General features: G+C 40.5%; 1 protein-coding gene across 2 annotated transcripts in view; it reads right to left on the minus strand.

Moving 5' to 3' along the window:
• The window catches only part of LOC116671388 (adenosine kinase), a 104,232-nt gene that overhangs the window by 69,752 nt on the left and 13,483 nt on the right, over nt 1-20,997 (minus strand). For both annotated transcript variants that reach the window (XM_032502623.1, XM_032502625.1), the window contains exon 4: nt 18,497-18,575. In XM_032502623.1, the coding sequence (XP_032358514.1) occupies nt 18,497-18,575 (79 nt within the window). The remainder of the gene's footprint in view (nt 1-18,496; nt 18,576-20,997) is intronic.

Consider the following 20,997-nt stretch of genomic DNA (forward strand, 5'->3'; position numbering starts at 1 on the left):
ACCCCACCTCCAACAACTCCCCTGTATGCAGTATGGCGTATTTGCACAGTGCTTTGATCTCATGAAGGTGGCAGTGCCCTGCCTACTTGGATACTGTGACAGTGCGGGTGATCCATGTTACAGAAGAGATTTTTTTTTTTTTTTTAAACATACGCCAAATGACAGCCGCGGTTGAGGGCTTAGCACAGGTCAAGCCCTGCTAAATTCAATGTGGCGGTGCGGAAAATTCACTTCAAAACATTAGCAGCTGGGAGGAAGTGGGCTCTAATGAGTGTTATGGCTGCATTTTTCTGACAATTTTCCATCAGCAAAATGATAATCAAGATTATTCAACAAAGACTATCCAGCCCAGACACTATTAACCTTAATCTCCCACTATATCCATCGACAGGCAACTGATACTTATATATTGTTTAGCAGCAATTTGGACATATATAAAGTAGGTCGCTGAACATAAGCAGCTTAAAAAGACACTGCCAGAAATTCCGTCAATGGTGATCACGTTGCATTGTTTCAGCTGGATGCATGCGTTTTCGAGGAACCCAGGCTAGCAACAGCATGCACTTCGCATTCATCAAAACAGGCAGACAAAACAGCTGTGCTCCCAGTTTGACCTCTGACCCTGTCTGAACGTTTGTCGCAGACAGATTTACATTTAACACACTGGTTCACTTTGACAGGGACACAATGGGAGGATATGATTAGGCTCTTGGCGCAGATCGGAAAAACAACAATCCTAATGTCTTTACGCACTGTAGCAAGATCCCTTTTATCATATTACTCATGCCTTTGTGTCCTTTTCTGCAGGCAAAGAGGTTTCTCTTCATATTACCAGCTGGAAATATCAGTGATGAGCTTCTCCGCTTACTAAGCTCGCTGGTGTAAAGGCAGTTTGTGTGCAGATTCTGTGGCCGGCTGGCTGCACAGGTAAGCAGAAAATAGCTCTTAGCACTGGCCTGACCTTGAGAAGGATGCCATTCAATCAGTGAGCACGCCACAGTAAAGGCCCCATCATTGCACTAATAGACATAATCTCGCTCTCTGCCGTGGACAATACATGGATGGCTTCCTCTTGCTTGGCAAGTTAAAGGGGCAATTCATTCAATAAATTAAACAGAGAAAATAAGCCATGATGAAAGAAACACTGCTGCTGGGCGGGTATAGATTGAACTCGTGTTAACAGTCTGCACACCTAATTTAATTTTCAGTTTATAGACATAACCGAATCGGATGACGGCAATTGACAAAACAGTTAAAATGCAAGACTGAACAGACTGTGCTTGTGTTGTAATTGCCAAGAACAAACATCAGAGGTGTAGAGAGTCTGAAACGCGCTCCTTATCTACACCCCATCATCCAGCTGGAAGCAGCAGTCAATGTAATAATGAGATATAAGTACAGTGGCATGCTTTTAACTTTTAGGTTGTGCAATCAAATTCCACCTTATCAACTGGCAGCTTAAACAAGTTGTGTTATTTTCTGATGGCTTACGAGGGGGGGGGGGTTAACAAGCTGGAACCATCATAACTACTGGCTGCTGCAGTGCATTGTGACAAACAACGGCAGAAAACTTGGGATTTTTTGCTCTGATAACCTTCCAGATTCCTTCGGCTGGTGCTGTGTGCCAGACAACTCTGACAGAGTTATGCATCATTAATCCCTATGAACACTGCCAGAGATAAATAATACTTTGCGTCCCTATGAAAAATAAGGCGGTTATTACCAAACCATAAAGAATGGTATTCGTATCATCACTTTAAGCAGATAATAATGTGCAGATACGATGTTTCAGGGATTCAAAGCACACTCACAGTGACAGTGAGCTGTATATTTCTGCTCCTGTCAACGAACTGCTGCAAAAAGAACTCCCAATAAATAAAGCACTTGAGCAGAGTAAATCTAAGATCTTTATATCACTGCCATACCTCTTGCAATACTGAGCAGTCACTCCAGCTATCAAATAGCATTTAGTACATACTGAACCAAGGTAAATAATGACTTGGCTCCATCTTTACAATCATGAATAGAGAACAGGTAGATTTTAGGTAATCAGTTAGGACACAACAAAAATAAAGTGTGTCTAGTAAACTGTTGCTTAACGTTTCCTTCAAAGAGCAGCTTTTTTTCCCCTCATCTCAAAGTTGCTCAAGGCTCAGACTTGAATTCAGTCCAGTAAACATAGTAATACTATATCCCCTACAGGTGTCAATTCCTGGTGGTTAAGCAGTGCAAAGAGAAATTAGAAGGATCTCCGTTTGATACAGAGATGTTTCCAGCACCAGATGCTGTGGGGCCCTCTCTTGTGAGAAGCCAGGCGAAGCTCACTTACTTTCCTATTGAAAGTTGGAACATAAATTCAAACCCTGCTATAAATCAAATATAAATTTTCAGCTCCCCTCACTTTCCCGGGAACGGCTGCAATAACAATGTCATTCGACTCTGCCTGGTTACCATTAATTCTCTGGATGTCTTCCACACTAATGATTTGGTCCTGTATCCTGTGCGTTTTGCAAACACCACCGAAAAAGAAGGGAAATATTACTGACCTATTTAACGCTTTGCAGGTTAAGAGAAGAAACTGAGGTCTGTGGTAGATGCTCTTTACATATACAGTATTTCCAAACTCTCTCAAAATGGATTTTCCTTGCCAGATATAACACCCCTGCTTGCCAATAATGTTAATATACCGAAACTCTGCGGCTGCAACTTTCACATTCTAGACGGCAATGTTCCTGAGCCAGAAAAGAGGACAATGCACTCCAGTTAATTCTAACTTGAGTGAAAAATGTGATTTCTATTTAGATATTGTTCTGTGTGCCAACAAGCCTCTCCTTCTGCCAAAAAAATGAATTTGATCTCATTCAGTTCATTTTCTCCTTGAAATCACAGTCTCATAATAATCTTTCAAAAGTGATCGTGGGCCAACACTGATTCATCTAACTCCTATCCCACACTGAATATTTACTGGAATGGCCACATATCCCCATCTGAGCAATCTTCACAACCAAAATATATACTGTCTAGTATCAGAATCCAATTCATACTGTATATTTGTTTCGCACAGTGTAAACAGACTTTAATTCCAGTGAAACCATAACCCCAAAGTGTAGCACAGGAAGTTGATTCTTGTTACAGAGACTGTTTGGAGAGAGACACACTTTACTTTTTAAGCAAAAAGCAAACCAATTTTAGTGCAGCACCTGCACCCTTCTGCCCTGTTGGCTTTAGCAAAAGCAGATTCAATGAGTTTTTTTAGCCAACACTACAAGGCTGCCTGCCTGTAAGAATCTGCACTGACAGAAGGCTTTTAGAGAAGAACCAAGGCCACCACTATAATAACACAGCACAGAGGATCTGCTCGGAGCCAGGGAGAAGTGCTGTGTCTCTCTCACACCCTTGAAATGAAAACCAATGAGTGCAAAAGGATACCAATTTCACTAAACTTAACTTCACTCTGTAACCTCTGCAGAAAGACTAAATAAGCAGGACGCTAACAAGCTGTGCTTGTTCTTATGCCTCTATACACTTAAGTATGAACTAACTGTGTGTATAAGAGCATCTCCATCAATGCAGCATCAATTATATCTCAACACTAATTGTTGTGGCTTTCAACCCAAACAGCAGGAATAAAGTGTTAGTGTAATAATGTCACAAGCAAATGCCAGACATGATTGCCTCTTTCTGCCTTCAAAAAGCTGGAAAACATAAGACAGAAGTTTCCCTTAATTTAATCCGATACAACACAATACATACTTGCTACTTTCATTCAACTTGTAAACATCTGTTTTTGGTGCAAAATATTTTCCATTACTGTGTGAGTTAGCAGGATATTTCAAAATCTTCTTTACAGATTTTAATGAAATTTGGTGAAAAGTTGGGCGATGAGCCTGGGAACAAGTTATCAATGTTTGGTGCATTTCCAGGATTGTAATAATGTACTTCTTAAAAAGGACAAGCTGATGTTATTCTATGTTTTTTTTGTATTGAATAACAATATAAAAAAACAATAAAATGTAAAAATACAGAACATCAGCTGGTTTAGCCTTTAATAATTCAAGATAGAAAATGTTGGCTATTTTCTCACAATCTATATATTGATGCTGATTAAACATGTATAAATACAATTGTAATAACTAATACTTATTGCATAGAATTATTACTGCATAGAATTATGCAGCCGTGGGAGAGCAAGTGTTTTCTCATTTTTAATTGTTAACACTATTTTAGAGAGGTGTTGATTCAACTTTATGGTGTAGTTTGTGCTGTTGTGATGGACTCCATTATATTTAAGAGTATTTCTAACATTTTGCCTCATTTAACAATACACAGTACTACTTGAAGCCCTCTTGCATCTCTTTATATCGCACAATGTACAAGGGCTTCTATTTTTCTTTAATCTCTCTTATGTAAAGTTACTGTATGTGAGTGTGCGTCCAAGGAGAAGATTTTTTTTAACGTAATTGTTAATGATGGGAAAGCCCCAGCACAGGCTTCTTTAAAAGGTTGTCAGAGAAATCGCTAACAGCTGCCAGCCACAGGAATTCAGAAATGCCAAACCAGCACTTTGTGATTGGCACAAGGAAGTTACACCCACTTTGTAATAATATGTTTCTCTTTGGTGAATTGCCAAATGGGTTGCTGCCAATGTAGACATGACAGACTGATCAGATCATTCTGTACCAAAACGTCAGGCCAAGGAAAACTATAATTATTTGTCTGAGGTCAGGGTCAGGTCGCTTTAAAGCTCATAAATACAAATGAGAGGTAACTTATAGAATAGATCTAATAATTGTGGTGACTCCACTCTAAAAAAGGTATTTAGATTAAGAAGCCTGAATAATAGCCTTTACACACTTCTATACCTAGTAGGCCTTATGACTAGGTAATAATGACATTCACAAAAAAGAGAACAAATGCTTGATGTTAATTCTTAATGGGATTAATTTTATGTTATTTTAAATTACTATCTGAATGATTTTGATACAGTTGAGCGGCACTGGTGTGCTAATGAACAAGTAAAGGCAAGCAAACAGAAGCAGCAAAAACCTTTCAGGAGAAATTAGCTCAACAGACTGACTGCAGTCGTACATCTTCCTTGACCCCACCACACCTGCTCAGGTCCGTCTATAATAACCTGCTGTTTGCTCTGCAGGTGTACTCTGGGTATTTACTCCAGACCCATTTACCACAGATACATGCTACTGTACGTTATGTTTTTCCACCAGCCCTGTTTCTTCTTCTGTCTACTCACTGTCAACCCCCCCTCCAAACCAGCCCCAGTCTTGATGATACATTTACTTTCCATAAATCAATTTTTGAAACTCTGAAATTACCACACACCACAGGGAGTCAGAGGAAATCTATATGTCAGAGGTCCTGAAGATGCTCAATAGTCAGTCCTGTCACTTCCTGTCTGCCTGCTTCAAAACACAATGATGGACCTCAGTGGTGAAGATAACACAGGTCAATAATAACCATCTGACTAGACACAAGCGGAAAAGAGGAGCTCGGTGGGGGAAACCAAGTAAAGAAAAACTCTGCATACACCTGTACTGTTGTTAGGCAAAAGCCGCTTTCCGACCAGATGGTTACAGGAACAAAGTTATAGGAATAGTCCACTTTTGAACAGTTCTACCAACTACTCTCCCCAAAACCGGTTTTGCAATTTGCATTTGCACTGGCCATAGGAACTGGTAGGAGGGGTAAGGAAGTGACGCAAGCACAGAATTGGTCTTTATAGTGTCAGAAGAATCAGAAAGCAAATACACCCAAATAAAAGTATGAACTAAATAAATAATAAATCAAGCAGGCGGTGTGTGAGTGGATTTGTGTGTGTGTGTGTGTGTGTGTGTGTTTGTGTGTGTGTGTAATGGCTGGCAACATTATAGAGTTTAACTCCGAAAAGACAGTTAACCACAGATACCAGTTGATCTGTGTGCTGCTGTGTTGTGATATTTAACCAAACAGTCAACGGCGAAATAAAAAAACTCTTATTTACGAGACCGGTCTGAGAGACCTCCAGCTTACAGCAGGGTCTCCGAGCGTGACTGGCCGAGTGACGAGCTAGCGGCCCGGGCAGGCGGTAGCTGGCTGTCGCATCACTTTATGGAGCTTCTCAATGCCAAAAACTTATCAATTATCAATTTGGCAAAGATTTTTGCAGCACTGCCTATATTTGAAATCTACACAGTTCATTTCTCGCCTAAAACATGCTCAGAAGTGAAATCAGTGATGAATAAGATGGCAATTGTTGGTCTGTCTGTACCGGAAACCCGACTCTCACTGACTTAGGTTTCTATGCAAAAAAGGGAAGAGAGAAAAGACCCTACCCTGAAGTAGGAGCTGAAAGAGTTACAGGAGTCAGAAGAACTTACAAATTCCCAAATTGGTCCAGTCGAAATACAAGAAAAAAAAGGGTTCTAGGATTGTTATGTTCTAGGAACTGCAAAAATACCTCCAGTTGGAAAGCACTTCTAATGGTTACAATACAGGCTCCAAAGAGCTGCTCCAGATGTTTTGTCCCAGTTCTATACTACATACAATATGACAATATGTACAGTTTAGACATTTTTATTGTCTACTGTTTAAACAGTTACTATATTAAGAAATAAATGTACTGCAACAGAAAATAATACAAGACAATGCATCAACGGACATTTTAACAGCGCTTAAGTAAAATGACATGATCTGCTTGCGCACTCTCGCTTTACGCACAAGCAGATCAGTTTATTCTCCTGAAAATCTCTCCTTCCTGCTTAGCAAATCCACCATCATTGCAATGCGCCAAGGTAGAAACGCGCCAGGGTTTTAAAGGGAATGGCAGATGACACTGATTTATTGGTTTATTGCATGTTACGCCCAACACACACCTAAAATTAATTAAGACACTAAGTACAACCCTTTTGAACCAAGCGCCTGGCGCACGGACCCTTTTATACGCCGTTTAACTAGCAAAAGTGGATTTGTGCATGCCCGAAACGGATGTTTTTACGCTGTGCGCTTAGATCCAAAATAGGGACCAGAGTCTCTTCAGTGTTGCTGTAATTCCTGTTGGTTGCAGATAGAGGTGAATACAAGTCATACATAACGTAATATCCCTTTAATAACTTTATGATGCAGAAAGTAATGCTTCCAAGGACTGGCAGTATTACTCCCGCCTGCCATGTACAGCTGAAGAGCCTGAAAGGCCCTTGAGACTGATATGTGATATTCTACTGCTAGTCCCACTGCTACTTTGACAGCAGCTTTCAAGAACGGAGATTTAATTTCTTTACATGTTTACCTTTGTTTCATCCCTACCTACCCCTCTCCTCTAGCACTTCCCTTCTCTCTTCCTTCCCAGGAGACAAAGCAGGCAGACCGCTCTTTTTAACAGTATCATGAAGCCTTACAGTGAAGGCGTATGTTGAGGCAACCGATGTGATCAATTATCGAGTGACCAATTCTCTTTAATTAGAGGGTTTAGGTATTGAGTTAGCCTGGGAGGGAAGCTGAGAAGCAGCATGTAAACCAACCTCATTACACTGCAGTGATTCACCTCCCAGGAGCTGCGATCCACGCAGTGTTTACACCATACATTTGTTTCTGTGGTAACATATCGAGTAGAGGAATGGCTTGGTGACAGACCCATTTTTTTTTTTTCCCTCGCCCTCCTCTCCTCTATTCTCTCTCCATTTTCTTTCTTTCACTCTCCCTCCCACTCACTGCTGAAGAGGCAGTCACACTGGTTTGCCTTTTGTTGTGGAGAGTCTGGAGAGGTAGCACAATGTGTCCTAGTTAAAGCAGTGCCCCATCTGCCCGGCATAATTAGACAATTATGCTGGAAGGATCCATCATTAATTCCTTTGTGGTGGCCAATTTCGCACCACAAAGAGGTCTCAGGTTTACTTTTTCTTTGCAGATCTCTGTTCATTTACCCTGGCCCCTGTTACCATCCTCGAGTATTGATACTGTGGCAACTTGGGGCAGGAAAATATTCTCCTGCCAATATTGACTGGTTTGTACAGTTGTAGTGAAAAAGCCAAGGGGAATATTGGCTGCTGTCTCGTGCTGAATAAAACAAGCAGCTAGGAAACGGCACTGTGAAAACACAGGCAGACACACAACAAACAACCATAGCTAATGTATCGAGGTTGAGCATACTGATGAAATATGCATTAAGTAGAATTATCCTGGTTATGGAGTAATCTGCTTCACAACCATTTTAAAATGCCAGTTTGGCCTACTTAAACACCACCAATTAAATCAGACATTCATTCATTATACTCACGTTAGAGTGATGAAATACAAAACAATCACTTATCGACCACTTTTCATAAATGTTGATCGTTTTGTGGGGTCACACTTGTCTTATTAACAATGTCAGTGCCATAGAACTTATTCAATTTATGAAAGAAGTTAATTTTATAATTATAACATTAATAGCATCAGTAATACTGTATCATGAGAAGTTACAGGTAAAACGGTTAACGGTTAACAGCTGAAACCGTGGAACATTCAATTTATAATGATATGAAAAGTTAACAACTCCTTGTAATTGTTTGGTATCGGTACTTGATAAACAACTTAAATGTTAGTATTAGCAATATGATACACAGCCCAGATGTACAGCATGTACTGTATATTACATGCTAAAATTTAGGCTAGCTAAGAGGGTAACAGTAGTATTTTAACCTGTGTGCAGTAATGAGCTGTCTCACTGCAATTACTATCCTTAAATCTACACCATGACATTGGCTAAAAGGTCAATTTATCACCTATTAGCGGCTTAGACCAAGACTTTCTTTTACTTTCTGCCATTTTAGTGGAGTTATTTTTATGTGTCCAAATTTCAAATGTAACGTTTTTAGCCAAAAAAACATTATACAACAGAGAGCCATGGCTAGATGTGATGCGACACTGCACCTGTCAGTGATGTCCCAAATGTACTGTTCACAATAGGAGCAAACCGCTGAGTGTATTATGTAAAGAACACTGCATGAGTAGAGGAGGGAGTGATTTCAGACACAGTACAAGACATCACTTCTACCCTGTATTCAACTAACCAGCCTTTATGCTTAATTATATGGGTCTGGCAGACTGAAGTTCCACCCCAGCTTTCTGCTGGTTGTTATGGAGCAACCTGCTGCTTGTGAAAGTACAATTTGTAAACTCCCTATCGAACATATGTGTTGTCAAAATAACAGTTTCACAGTTACACTGAGTAACGCTTTACAGAGGCATGTGGGAAGATATCTTACAATGTAGCCCAAATCTGATTAGAGCAGTGATCTAATCAGCCATGAATTCATCTGTGAAGACAAGCAGGCAAGAGAAAATCACCGCAGAGAATTCTGTATAATTATCAAAAATCTCACAGCGGTACATTAAAATTGTAATTACGACATATTATCTTAATTGCAAAGGAGATGCAAATCAAAACAAGGTTAACGCTGCTCCCTTAACATGCAAGAGAACATGTGGTGGGAACCTCTTCAATATTCACTAAATCAGCTTGACTTGTTCGACATGAGAGGCTGTCATTTTGTAATGCTTTCCCCTCTTAGGGGTGATAATCCTAGCTGAGAGCACAAGCAGCAGCGGCGCAGTCATGCAACAATGAGACAGAACAAATATCTAATTGCTGTGATTTCATTTCCTTTTAATTGTATCAAACAAAGCTGGTGACAGCTCATCTAATGTTCCTGTCCGAAGAAGACTACGTACCTCCAAAACGTAAACGATTCAGGTACTAAGCAAAAACAACAGCCTTGTCTTGAAGTGTTGAACTTTTTATATATATTAAAAAAAAAAATCTCGCAACCTATCTGGACACAAAACAAATTACAATTCAATGTTCACTCTTGGACACTAATAGAATAAGATGCTTCCATGTCTAATGGGCAACAAATACAAGGAAAAAAGTTCTCAAGAAACTGCAACTCCGAAGGTACAAAACAAATTGCTTGCCATAAATTGTATCTGACAGGTGCATAGTGTAACTCTGCAGACATAAGACAGCTGGATGACAGCAGGCACAAGGGGTAATGGTGAAAGGAGAGGAACATGCCATTGAACGTGGATTTATGAGTGGGTCCAGACTGAGGTGATCCATCAGTGGAGTTACATAGTATCAAACATGTCATGTTTAGGACACATTTAAATGAGACAGAGGATTTCAAAGGGTGCCAATATGCAAAAAAAACTGTGTGATGCAAGTTGCTGCTTTTTAGCAGAAGAGAGAAGTATGTCGCTGCCCACAAAGGCGGTTTTCAATCCGGTGGAGTCTCTTAATTGGAGTATTTATGCTTTGATAGAGAGCTCCCATTTCTCCGAAGGTTCTCGCTGCAGGCTGATAACAGTATGTGGCTGCTTTAAACTAACTACACCCATTTTTAAACATCAGATTCCTGACAGAAAATAATAAACTAGAGGTACTCTATGTTTTCACTAAAATATATTAGAGTTTCTCTAACAATTGGCTTTGGGTTGGTGGTTACCCACATACTGTAAATTGAGTTTCTCTTTCTCCCACAAACATACACATACAGTGCAAACACTATCAGACACACATCTTTTGCTGGACAGAAAGAAAATGGAGACCCTAGGAGTTCCCTTTGGCCCTTGCAGTATATAACAGAGCCGACAGCTCTGATCAGTCCTGAGAAAGCAAAAGCTGCCCAGGGATCGCTTTACAACTCTCAGGGGTTCGAATAACCTGATCTTGAACTGATCCCGTGCACTGATCCTTTGGTATTGGGTTAGGAACGTGTGAAGGGGCCTGTTGAATGAACTCGCTGGATATCAACATCCTTACTCCGTGTTGCTCCAGCCCAGTAGATTGTTTGACTTGATTAGTCTCTGCCCAAGTGTTAGACTACCCAACGCAAAGCCCTCCAGACACCAGTATCAATGTGTCAGAGGGAAAAGTGCTCTCCCAAGTCTCAAGGTGGAGCCCATTACCCTGAGTGAGAGCACTGTAAGTTAATAGGATTTCCTCCCGATCAAGAGACTGAGCTATTTCCTGAGGCTGTTACAGGCCGAAGCACAAAAATAAATGTTCCTTTATTCAACACTATTAAGCGTCCCCCACCCCTCCCAAAAACTCCCCACCACCAACCACTCTGACCCTCCCTCCCCTCCTCTGGTTGGAATATCTGTTTTTACTGCAGGAGGTTGTGCTCTACCTCTCTTGTTTTTTTTCCTTCTCCCAAGCAGCCAGTAAAAGTAAAAGGTTGGCACTTTTTGTCTAAAGGCGCAATTTGTTCAGGTGTAAATGAAACTTGCATGGTAAGCAGAGCCAGGCCTGCGGTTGGACAGGGGCAGAGGGGATTCCAGATTAATCATATGGACTATACACCATGAGGATATTCATTGAGGAGTAATTGCCAAGGGGCTTTATGTAATGTATTCTTCCCATGAGGTAAAACCTTGTAGCAGTGAGAAAGGATAATAGAGTAAGAGGATCATATGAAATGTTTGCTGCTCCAACCTTTAACTCAGAGCTTAACCCTGACCTTGGCTAGTAATTACAGAGTTAATTTCCTAGTGATCTGAGGAGGAAGCTCCATCCAGCTCCACTGCAGATGTCAATTCTGCTTAAGAGTCTCCTTCTGAGGTGCAAGAGATCACAGATTGTCTTATGTAATTTAAAGAAGGGACAATTAGTAGTGCAGGGTAAAGTGGATGTTGGTGTTAAAGTTCTTGATGTTATAGCTTAACTAGAGTTGGCCAGTTATTCAACATTGTGATTTATTGACCTTGACTGGATTCATATTAGAATTGCAACTAACACATTGTATTATATCAATTCATGAATTCAATGAATTTTATCTGGTGTAATACGTAACAGTGGAACACAGTTCATTGTAATGATCAATTAAAATATATTCTTATTTTTGTTAGGAAATAGATAGTTCCCTTTCAAAGTAGGGCCGAAATTAAATGTTCAAATCAATCAATCAATCAATAACCAATAGATAAAATGAGCACATTGTATTATTTAGTTATTTCACACAGTGTTGTAATACAGAACATATAAGGTAATTAAAAAGCACAGTTGGTTATCAAAGTGTGTACACATGTGAAGAAACTTGTCTGACAGAATATATAGTGTATATGTTGCATTAAACATCGATTTAATTTGTTAACAGATGATAGTAACAGGTCTTCAATTGGTGTGCATGACAACACACCACTAAAGTTTGAATTCAAGTATATATATATATATAGATATATATATCTATATATATATATATATATAGATATATATATATAAAAAATAAGCTAGACAGACTTCCTCTGGATTTGTTTAAAACCTTAAGAGAGAATAGAATTGGCGCATTTCACCACATATCTGAGCACAGCTCACTCAGGAAACCTGAATGTCTTCAGTGAGTCAAATAGTTAAGTTGAGCCAGTGCTGCCATAGACCCGGTGGGAGAGCTTGGAATAATCTAGGCAATGTTAATGATGCAATTTATATGTGAGGGGACCGGTGTTTGGCAGGCTCTTTCCGTCTGAGCGGGCTGCACAACCCAGCGAGCTCCCAGCACCCCCTGCTAGATGGAGGGGGTGGAGTAGGAGGAGGATGTCAGAGCCCATGTGAAAAGAGGGAGCGAGCGAAGCACTGATAAGAGCCATTACTATTAGTGTCTGTCTGTCACCTGCTGTGCGTCATCCAGCCTCCTCTCTCTCCACATGCGCCCCCATCCCAGTCGATCCATCCCCATCCGTTTTCCTGAGGCACATCACTTCAAATTTGCACTCACCTACACATTTTCCATCCTGTCACAGATATACTCAGTTGGCTTGAAAATGGAGCCAAGCTGCACTCTGAAAACTACTGCGAGCTTTGTTTCAAAACACTTGTAAATTAGTGAAGGTGCAGACAGCTGCCAGCATTTACTCGATAAACAAAATACCTATAGATGAATAACTGAATTGGCACAAGGGGATGCAATATTCCAGACATAATGTTTCTCAGTTTTTCCAAGCAAACACAAAGCCTAATTTGGTATTTTATTTATTACTTGGCACAATACTACAGCTCCTTAAACTTATGAACTCGGGAGAAATGAACAGTAATTGCAGGCTGTTCTTTATTTTCTTAAAACCTTTTTAACCAAAATATTTAAAGCTGTTTTTCTCAGTTGCTATGCAACACTTCAACAGCAAGAGTAGGAGCATGCTGAGAATGTGCCAAATAAATGCTACTGCCACAGCCATTCTGCAGGGAAATATGAGAGATGGGCATTGTTCAATAATCATGTGAAACAGAAGAACCGTTGTGTAAAATGCACATCCTTTCATTTAGTTACTTGACCTGTGTCAACAGATAAATCCCACCACAGTTTGTTTAATGAACCAATGTTTACAGTCTAAAAGTCTCTTAGACCATATCATATGAGCAGATTCTTCTCATCGCCTGTGCACCAAACATACAAGTGGATGCTTTTAACTGCAGAATACAGCAACGTGGCAGATGAACCAAGTGTCCTGTGCAAAATATAATTTGGTAATTTGACATTTGAATGCTGCCAGATATGTAGACTGCTTCACAAGTCCTTTTAGATATCACTCAGAGCTCGCCTCGAGCCCGGGTAACTGTACAACAGCCAAGCAGAAAGCAAGCAAGCCAATGGTGCTGCCTTTCTTCCTGAGCCTGGAACCAAGGACTTAAAGCAAGGGCACGTTATGCAAGATATCACATTCAATTCCACTGCCAGCCTCCGAGGCCAGATGATACACATTGAGTGAGTCTGTCTCTTGAGCCCTCAATGTTAATCAACACTCTTTCCAATGCATACTTATGAGTTACAATCTACTCCCCATGTCTTCCCTTTGGCAGCTTAAATGAAGTCGCAAATTTGACGGCAAATTAACTTCAACAGGGACAGTAATATGTCACCTATACAGCAATCTGTGCCATTTCTCACCGAGGCAACACAAATCTTGTGCATCTAAGAGGAAAATTAAATCACACAAATTATTTCCATGAGAAAGTCAAATTCGAGGAAACAGAAGAAAGACGGCGCCAGGCGGCAGGGCTATCAGCTGTTAACAAATCCCTCTGATGACAAAGCCTTGCATAATCGCCCAGTCAACCTTTATCATTGTGATCACAGAGCTTGAGATTTAATGCATGCTGGTATTAGCTGTGACATACAGTCACAATACAGTTGAGGTGGGGGGAGCACACGCTCAGACATGTGTGTAGGTACATGTCTGTGTAAAGGGGGGAGGTGGATGTGCAACCAACAGAGATCTCCCCACTTCATCATTGAGTAAATGGCACCACAGACGTGAGCTGCGACTTCACAGCTGCCTCATGGCGGGTGACATTGAAGCCCACGCATGAACACATCGCTCATCAAAGCGAATGAGGCGTTCTTTGCTTCCGCTGCTTGTGCCGAAGAAAAACAATGGCAGGCCCCCTCAAGTGCACACTTGCACACCTGGAATGTCTAGAATGGAGATGGGAATGAAGCGGGGGGGGGGGAGAATCCATTTGGTTTCATGCATCTCGCACAAGAAGCTTAACAGACTGTGACTTACCACTGCTTCGTTATAGGAAGGAAGCGGCAAGACCCCGGTGCCATAAAACGGCTCAGAGCGGGTGCTAACAGTGGTTCTGCAATTAACCTGCCTTAAAACAAACAAGAGGCTTTTGCTTTAACAACAGGCACATACTTGAGAAGGTTGATTTCTGCGGCGGGAAACTCAAAGGCCCACCAGGGTTCAGGTTTTAATCGGTCATTAGCGTGCTCATTTTGCCACAGCTGCGCCAAGATCCATGCAACTAAAGCTCACTCAATGTGATCAAAAACCAAAAGCTTTTATCCCATAAGCTAAAGAATGAACCACCATAGGATGTAAGAATATAAGTAAAAGCAGACAGCAACAGTAAAATTGTGAATGCCCTCTTTTAGTGTATAAGCACATCCTCCTGAAAGTTCAGTCACATAGCTTGAACACAAAAGCTCCACTCTTTCTCCTTAACTGTCCTCAGTTCTCTAAGTGGAACCAGACGTAGGCATTTCTTCATTTAGCCCATTCAAATAGAGGCACATTGCTTTTCTTTATTTATTTAACAAAACGAGCTGTAAAAGCCAAACATTAGGTCATGGAATATTTTCACCCCGAGAAGTAAGTCAGTGCCTTCAATGAGACATCAAACCCAGTTTACGTATCCCCCTACAAAATATGAGCTGGTGAGGACCTTTTTCGAAGTCAAGTAGTGCTGTGGGATTGTTCTGTTTTTTTTATATACAACTTTCAACAGTGAGGTGCACATGCGTTTCCAATTAAGAGTGCAGAGCCAACATCCAAGCCTGGGCCCCATTCACCCCGTCCACGATTGACCAAGTCTGAGAAATGTTAAACAGGCATCATAACCAAAACAGACACAGCAGATTTTACAAAAAACTTTACTTTCTGAACAATAATTAAGACATCACAGTCAATTGATGATCTAAACTGCAAACAAAGCACACAATCTAAATAAAGAAAAAGGGAACATACCTAATCATAACTTTTTTGTGACGCGTTCACAGCTAGCGTACTTAGACATAGCAATTTGTCCCTTTGGTGAATGGGTACAAAGGCTGCTTACAGTGCAAAGAAATAAAATATGTCAAAGCTGTTGATTTGTGAGGACCATAATGAGAATGCACGGTTTACACGAGGCACTCAGAGTAGGATCTACTTCCCTGGCAGCAGCAATAACTCCCTATGAGCCTGTCTCTGCTCAGACTTCAATCTCTTGGCCCTAAGGAGCTGTTGGGAAGACTTTGATGTTCTGTCTAAATGAATTGACTGTGCTTCTTGATACAGCCCTCCAGTCAACTGACTCGCCCCACCGCTTCTGTCACCTGTGATAAACACCATGCGTGCTTGCTGGTACCAAATTCTGAAACACATGCTCAGAAAGGCCACAATTTTCCCCCCTTCAACTTTGTAAATGACTGCAAAAAATATGATTGTTGTTTCCTGCCGTGCCCTATCGGATGAGAAGCCCTTTGATGTGTAAGACTGTATGTGAGCAAGCAACGCTGGGCTGGTTTTTGTTACCTTACAGCCCTGCAACATCCAGTAGGTGAGCCTTTATGTCGGCTGCACCTTCAGGGCATGGTGTTTGTTAGAGCATGGGCAAAGGTAACAACCTCCAACCCACTTCTATGATTGCATTTCTTCTTAAGAATCAGAGCCACACAGCACTGCATACAGGCTTCCAACTTCACTGACATGATCCAAACTAAATCAAAGGCTTATTTAGGAGCACTGGTGCACATAAGAAAGTACAAATGTGTCGACATGTCTAACGTGGGACGTCTAGTTTGCTTTGAATATGGATAAGTAGTGACAGGAGCCATAAAAATCCACCCAAAGTGTTAAAGATAGCACAGAGTGCATCCAATTAACGACTAGCAAACACTGCAACAGATGATTTTGACCAAAGAGTGGGGCAGAGGCGGTGGTTAAAGGGAAACAATACTTATCCGTCTAAGCTTCAGCTTGGTCAATTCTCATTTGACTAAATCCAATTACCATTGATTCTGCATCTTCTTAAAGCCGAGGTTTAGGTTCTCCTTGATAGTGCAGAAATCCTAACTCAGATGAAGCGGCAGTATTTAACCTATTACAGCCTCCGATGAAGCGGTTAGGTTTTGGAGGAAAGTAGGAGTTCTACTGGCAAAGGCATTGATCCTCCCACACCCTGGGTTTTCCCAGCATGTGCAACGATTCCTGTGCAAAGCCTCTGAACACCTCTCTCTCTCCTCCAGCAGCGGTTGTGGTGCTCCTGAGCAAACCTGCCCCGGATCGAGCATCTCATTTAGTCACTGGGCCCTTTGATGTGGATTCAGTGCTGCAGTGCACATCATTCGTGTTTGAAGGTTTAGCTTCCACAATACAGCAGGGTTTGAAGTTTCACATATTGCAAGTGCTACAATGTGATAATCTGGGAGCCGGTTATGCATTATACATTTTTCATAAAAGAACACCATCACCTGAAAGTGGAATGTGGAAAAGTCAGCGCTTCAAGGTATATATTGACAGAAACGGTTTCTGAGACTTCTGGGTGTGGGACGAAAACACTCTTGTTATCATGAGCATTTCAGAATCAGCTCTACATCTTCTCTCTGAAGGGGGTAAATATCCAACTAAACAGAGTAGAATAACATTTGACTGGGGTCTGCCATGCCATTATAAGACCAATTTAGTCGACTGAACGCTTCTCACAGGGCACAGAGGCCATATCGGCCCTTTCTCCAACAATAAAGATCTCCTTCTTCATCTGATTTCCCAAAGGCGTTAATACTTCCTTCAGTATCTTCTTGAATAAACTTTTTTAAATCCTTGTCAAGGTGTATGTCTGAACTGAGGCAGACCAAACTAAATAGATTACTTTAGCTTGTGTTATAACAAATAACAAGGAAATAATCTCTGTGGAAAATGTTGCAATTACAATTTTCAAGGTCATAAGTGGAAAAGTGAGCGCACCAGCACACACAACATTTGAAAAATAGGGGGAGTTGTTGGCCAAAGAATAAAATCAAGTTGGCAGTTAATATCTGTGAGTGATTAAGGTTTATGTAAATGCGTCTGATCTTGATAATTAAAAAAGTGTTTGTCTGGAGGTGCACAGCTCCGCATCTCTCTTTAAAAGGATGCTTAATGTCTCCAAAGCATGGAGATGGTGGCAGCCTGAGGGCCTGCATGCTTTCTTTTCCCTCTCTGTATCCGTCTTGTGTGTTGCACACACACCACACCACACACCACACACACACACACACACACACCACACACACACACCCCACACACACACACACACCACACACACACACACACACACACACACACACACACACACACACACACACACACACACACACACACACACACACACACACACACACGAAAAAGAGACGGAGCGTTCTCATCAGCCTCTCAATTAGCTTCTGCACTCATTTCTCTTTGGAAGAGAATTATTTTTCAGCTGGGTGCTTTGTCTTTGTTTATTGTAAGCAGACCAAAGCTTTATCAGCAGCTAATCACTGCATGTCAAATTCACAGACTTACCGCAGTCACTTAAAAAACCCAAAAAGAATTCAGTGAATAATCTTCACAAACTCAGATTGCCATTTTAGATTTGGACAATCACCAACTTCTTTTAGATCAAATCAAATCTGTCTGACAGCTAGGGAGAACATCAGCATTTGTTTGAAATAATTTGCTGTGGCATGTTAATTGCATCTACTTGTAATTCTCTGTAATTGATGTTTGTTGTGTCTCAGGAAATTAGGCCAACTAGATAACACTGCAAATATTTTTGAATCCTTCCTACCATTCTCTTTGCGCGGCAGGTTTGATGAATTGACAACACTGAAAACGTATGCGTCAACATGCTGTGCAGCTGTGCTCTGTTTTCCCAAGCTGACAAACCTAAGGTTAGATGCATCTCCCTGTATATTGAAAACACACTCAGGCACACGGCAGAGGGCTAGAGAAAACTAACCTGAGCAATTTTCACAGAGTTCTGGGTCGAACCACCAGCATGATATTCAACTTTGTTCCTCTTGACAATTTCTTCGAATCTGAAATAAATAAGTACAAGAGTTGTTAGAAAATACAACACTGAAGATTAACCGCAAAGTGAATTAGACCAGACCTGCTGATAGAGGCTTAGTATAAACACAAAATACAACCAGCTGTAAAATGAGCAGACTACAGGTTTATCAACACATTACATGTGTAGAAGGAGGGAGGACAAATGGCATTTCATAAGCACCACAAATTAGTCAATTCAAAATCCATTAAGAGAGGTTACACAGGTACAGCTGAAGAGCAGCTGTGAATATAGATCATGAAATTAAGAACAGATATTTGTGGTCTCCAGAGAATATATCCTAATGACTCGGAAGATCAACCTTTTTAATCACTATTAACATATTTTCACATGTTCAGCATAGGATACAATAACCAAATTCCATAACTCTCAATTGTAATATGAGATCAGGCTAACAAAGCATGCTGAAATACTAATGTTAGCATCAAATCCTGCTAACATGCTAGACAAATATTAATCACATACAGTATTAGCATGCCTAGATGCTAACGTTAATATGCCAAATGCATGTTAGCATGTTAACATGCCCGACTTAAATAACAGCAAAAGGATACATTCTAACATTATGTTAAGATAATACATTTTGCATGCCAACAGAGATGAAAGATGTTGTGTTGATTAAAAGATCATTAATAGGACAGTTGAGATCGTATAATACACTATTGGCCAGCTAGACATTTCAACCATTTATCTGATACAGCCATTCAAACTATTTCTAAGTTACTTTTAGCCAACTCGTTCTGCTAATTCTGTCAGTTCAACTGCATGGTATGGCACTAGCTCTACTCAACTCCTTTTTGGTTGTCCAATGGCAAAGGTTGTGGATAGTACCTAGTACTTTTTGGTACCACCTTGGTCAAGGTTCCAAGCAAGCTGTGTTGATACCGAAGATGGAGTTGAAACAATGCAGACCACTGATCGGTCTTAGAGAACAGTCACTAGTGCAACACAGGACCTTCTGCACAAACCCGCTATTTTTAAAATACCCAAGCTTCCATCAGTAGTGACTGCAAATTTTGTATTAACTTTCCCCAGAATTAAAAAAAAAAAAAAAAAGGACTGCCCGCAAAAACAATATGGCGCACACTGCGGCATACATTTGACGAAGTGCAGATGTTCCTCTGTTTGGTTGCCGGTGAAAGGATTTAGCGAGTGTTGTATTGAAGATGATTTCATGGCACCTAGGTATTTCAGCTCACTTTAAAATCTATTTAAAATCATCAAAATATTTGGATTTTTCTTATATATATATATATATATATATATATATATATATCTGTAAAGAAGATAGCAGCTTAGCAGCATGTGAGCTCTGCAATATAATAAAATATAGTAAAAAAATAAAGTGGCATACATTTTATGCACTTGTGACATTCCAGATGCAAGCTTTTCCAATAAACTGCTTAAAAATAAAAAAGGAGGGAAAAAGCTGCAAGTAAATGCTGGATTTTGTTAAATGGGATACTTGACAACAAATGTTGCTGGAGTTGAAAAGAGGCAGTTAGGGTCTAAATGCAAACTTGATAAAAGCAAAAGAGGAACACTGTCGACACATGGTTGCAGTTAGCCATACAGTATTGAAGCAAGATGAGCAGCGAAAGTTATTTCTGGGAACATATAATACTTCCTCAAAGGGATGCATGAAATCATAACTTTCTTTTATTTCATGAAAGATTAACCTTTGCAGATAGGCAGCATTTTTTTAATTTCACAGGTGGTGTTTTCAGAGCGATTAGAAAAACAAGTTTTATAATTTCCTCATGTACAAAAACCTCAGAGCTGGATAACTTGTTTTGAAAGAGACCACATCTGAATAAATGTTTGATGTATGAACCATACGGAAGAGTTAAGAGATGAGTGTAACAGACCAAAACACATTGAGTCAAGAAAACAGACATGACATTGGGGAGTGGGGAGTAAACAATTGCTGAGTTTTCAAACATAAACCACAGGAACACCCTTGGGTCTCCAGTGAAATACTGAAGGCGGTTCTATCATTTTTGTATTTTCCCATCATACTGCCATTTCAAACATCAATAGCTTCAATGCTTAGGCATAACGTAATGCAAAGCTGGGCTATGCTGCGAGATAGAGTCTTTATCTGGGGAGCTGAGAGTATGAATAATGTGTATTCTTCACATCGTTCACACAAACAGCCTCCCAGGGGGCTGGCTATATCAACTTGGAAATTGAACCAACTGCAGTCAAGTTGATACACCACATAAGGAGGTCCTTGGCTTTTCCCCCCCCTCAACTGTAAATTGAAGACTGTCAATTTGTAACAGTATTTACAACAGGGGGGAAAAATCCAATGACATGGTAAATAGTTCAAGGTGCACCATACCATTCCCACTGGTGTATTTCACCATAAATTAACTGAGTAAGAGGGG

This window comes from Etheostoma spectabile, chromosome 21, assembly GCF_008692095.1.
Source record: "Etheostoma spectabile isolate EspeVRDwgs_2016 chromosome 21, UIUC_Espe_1.0, whole genome shotgun sequence".
Lineage (NCBI taxonomy): Eukaryota > Metazoa > Chordata > Actinopteri > Perciformes > Percidae > Etheostoma > Etheostoma spectabile.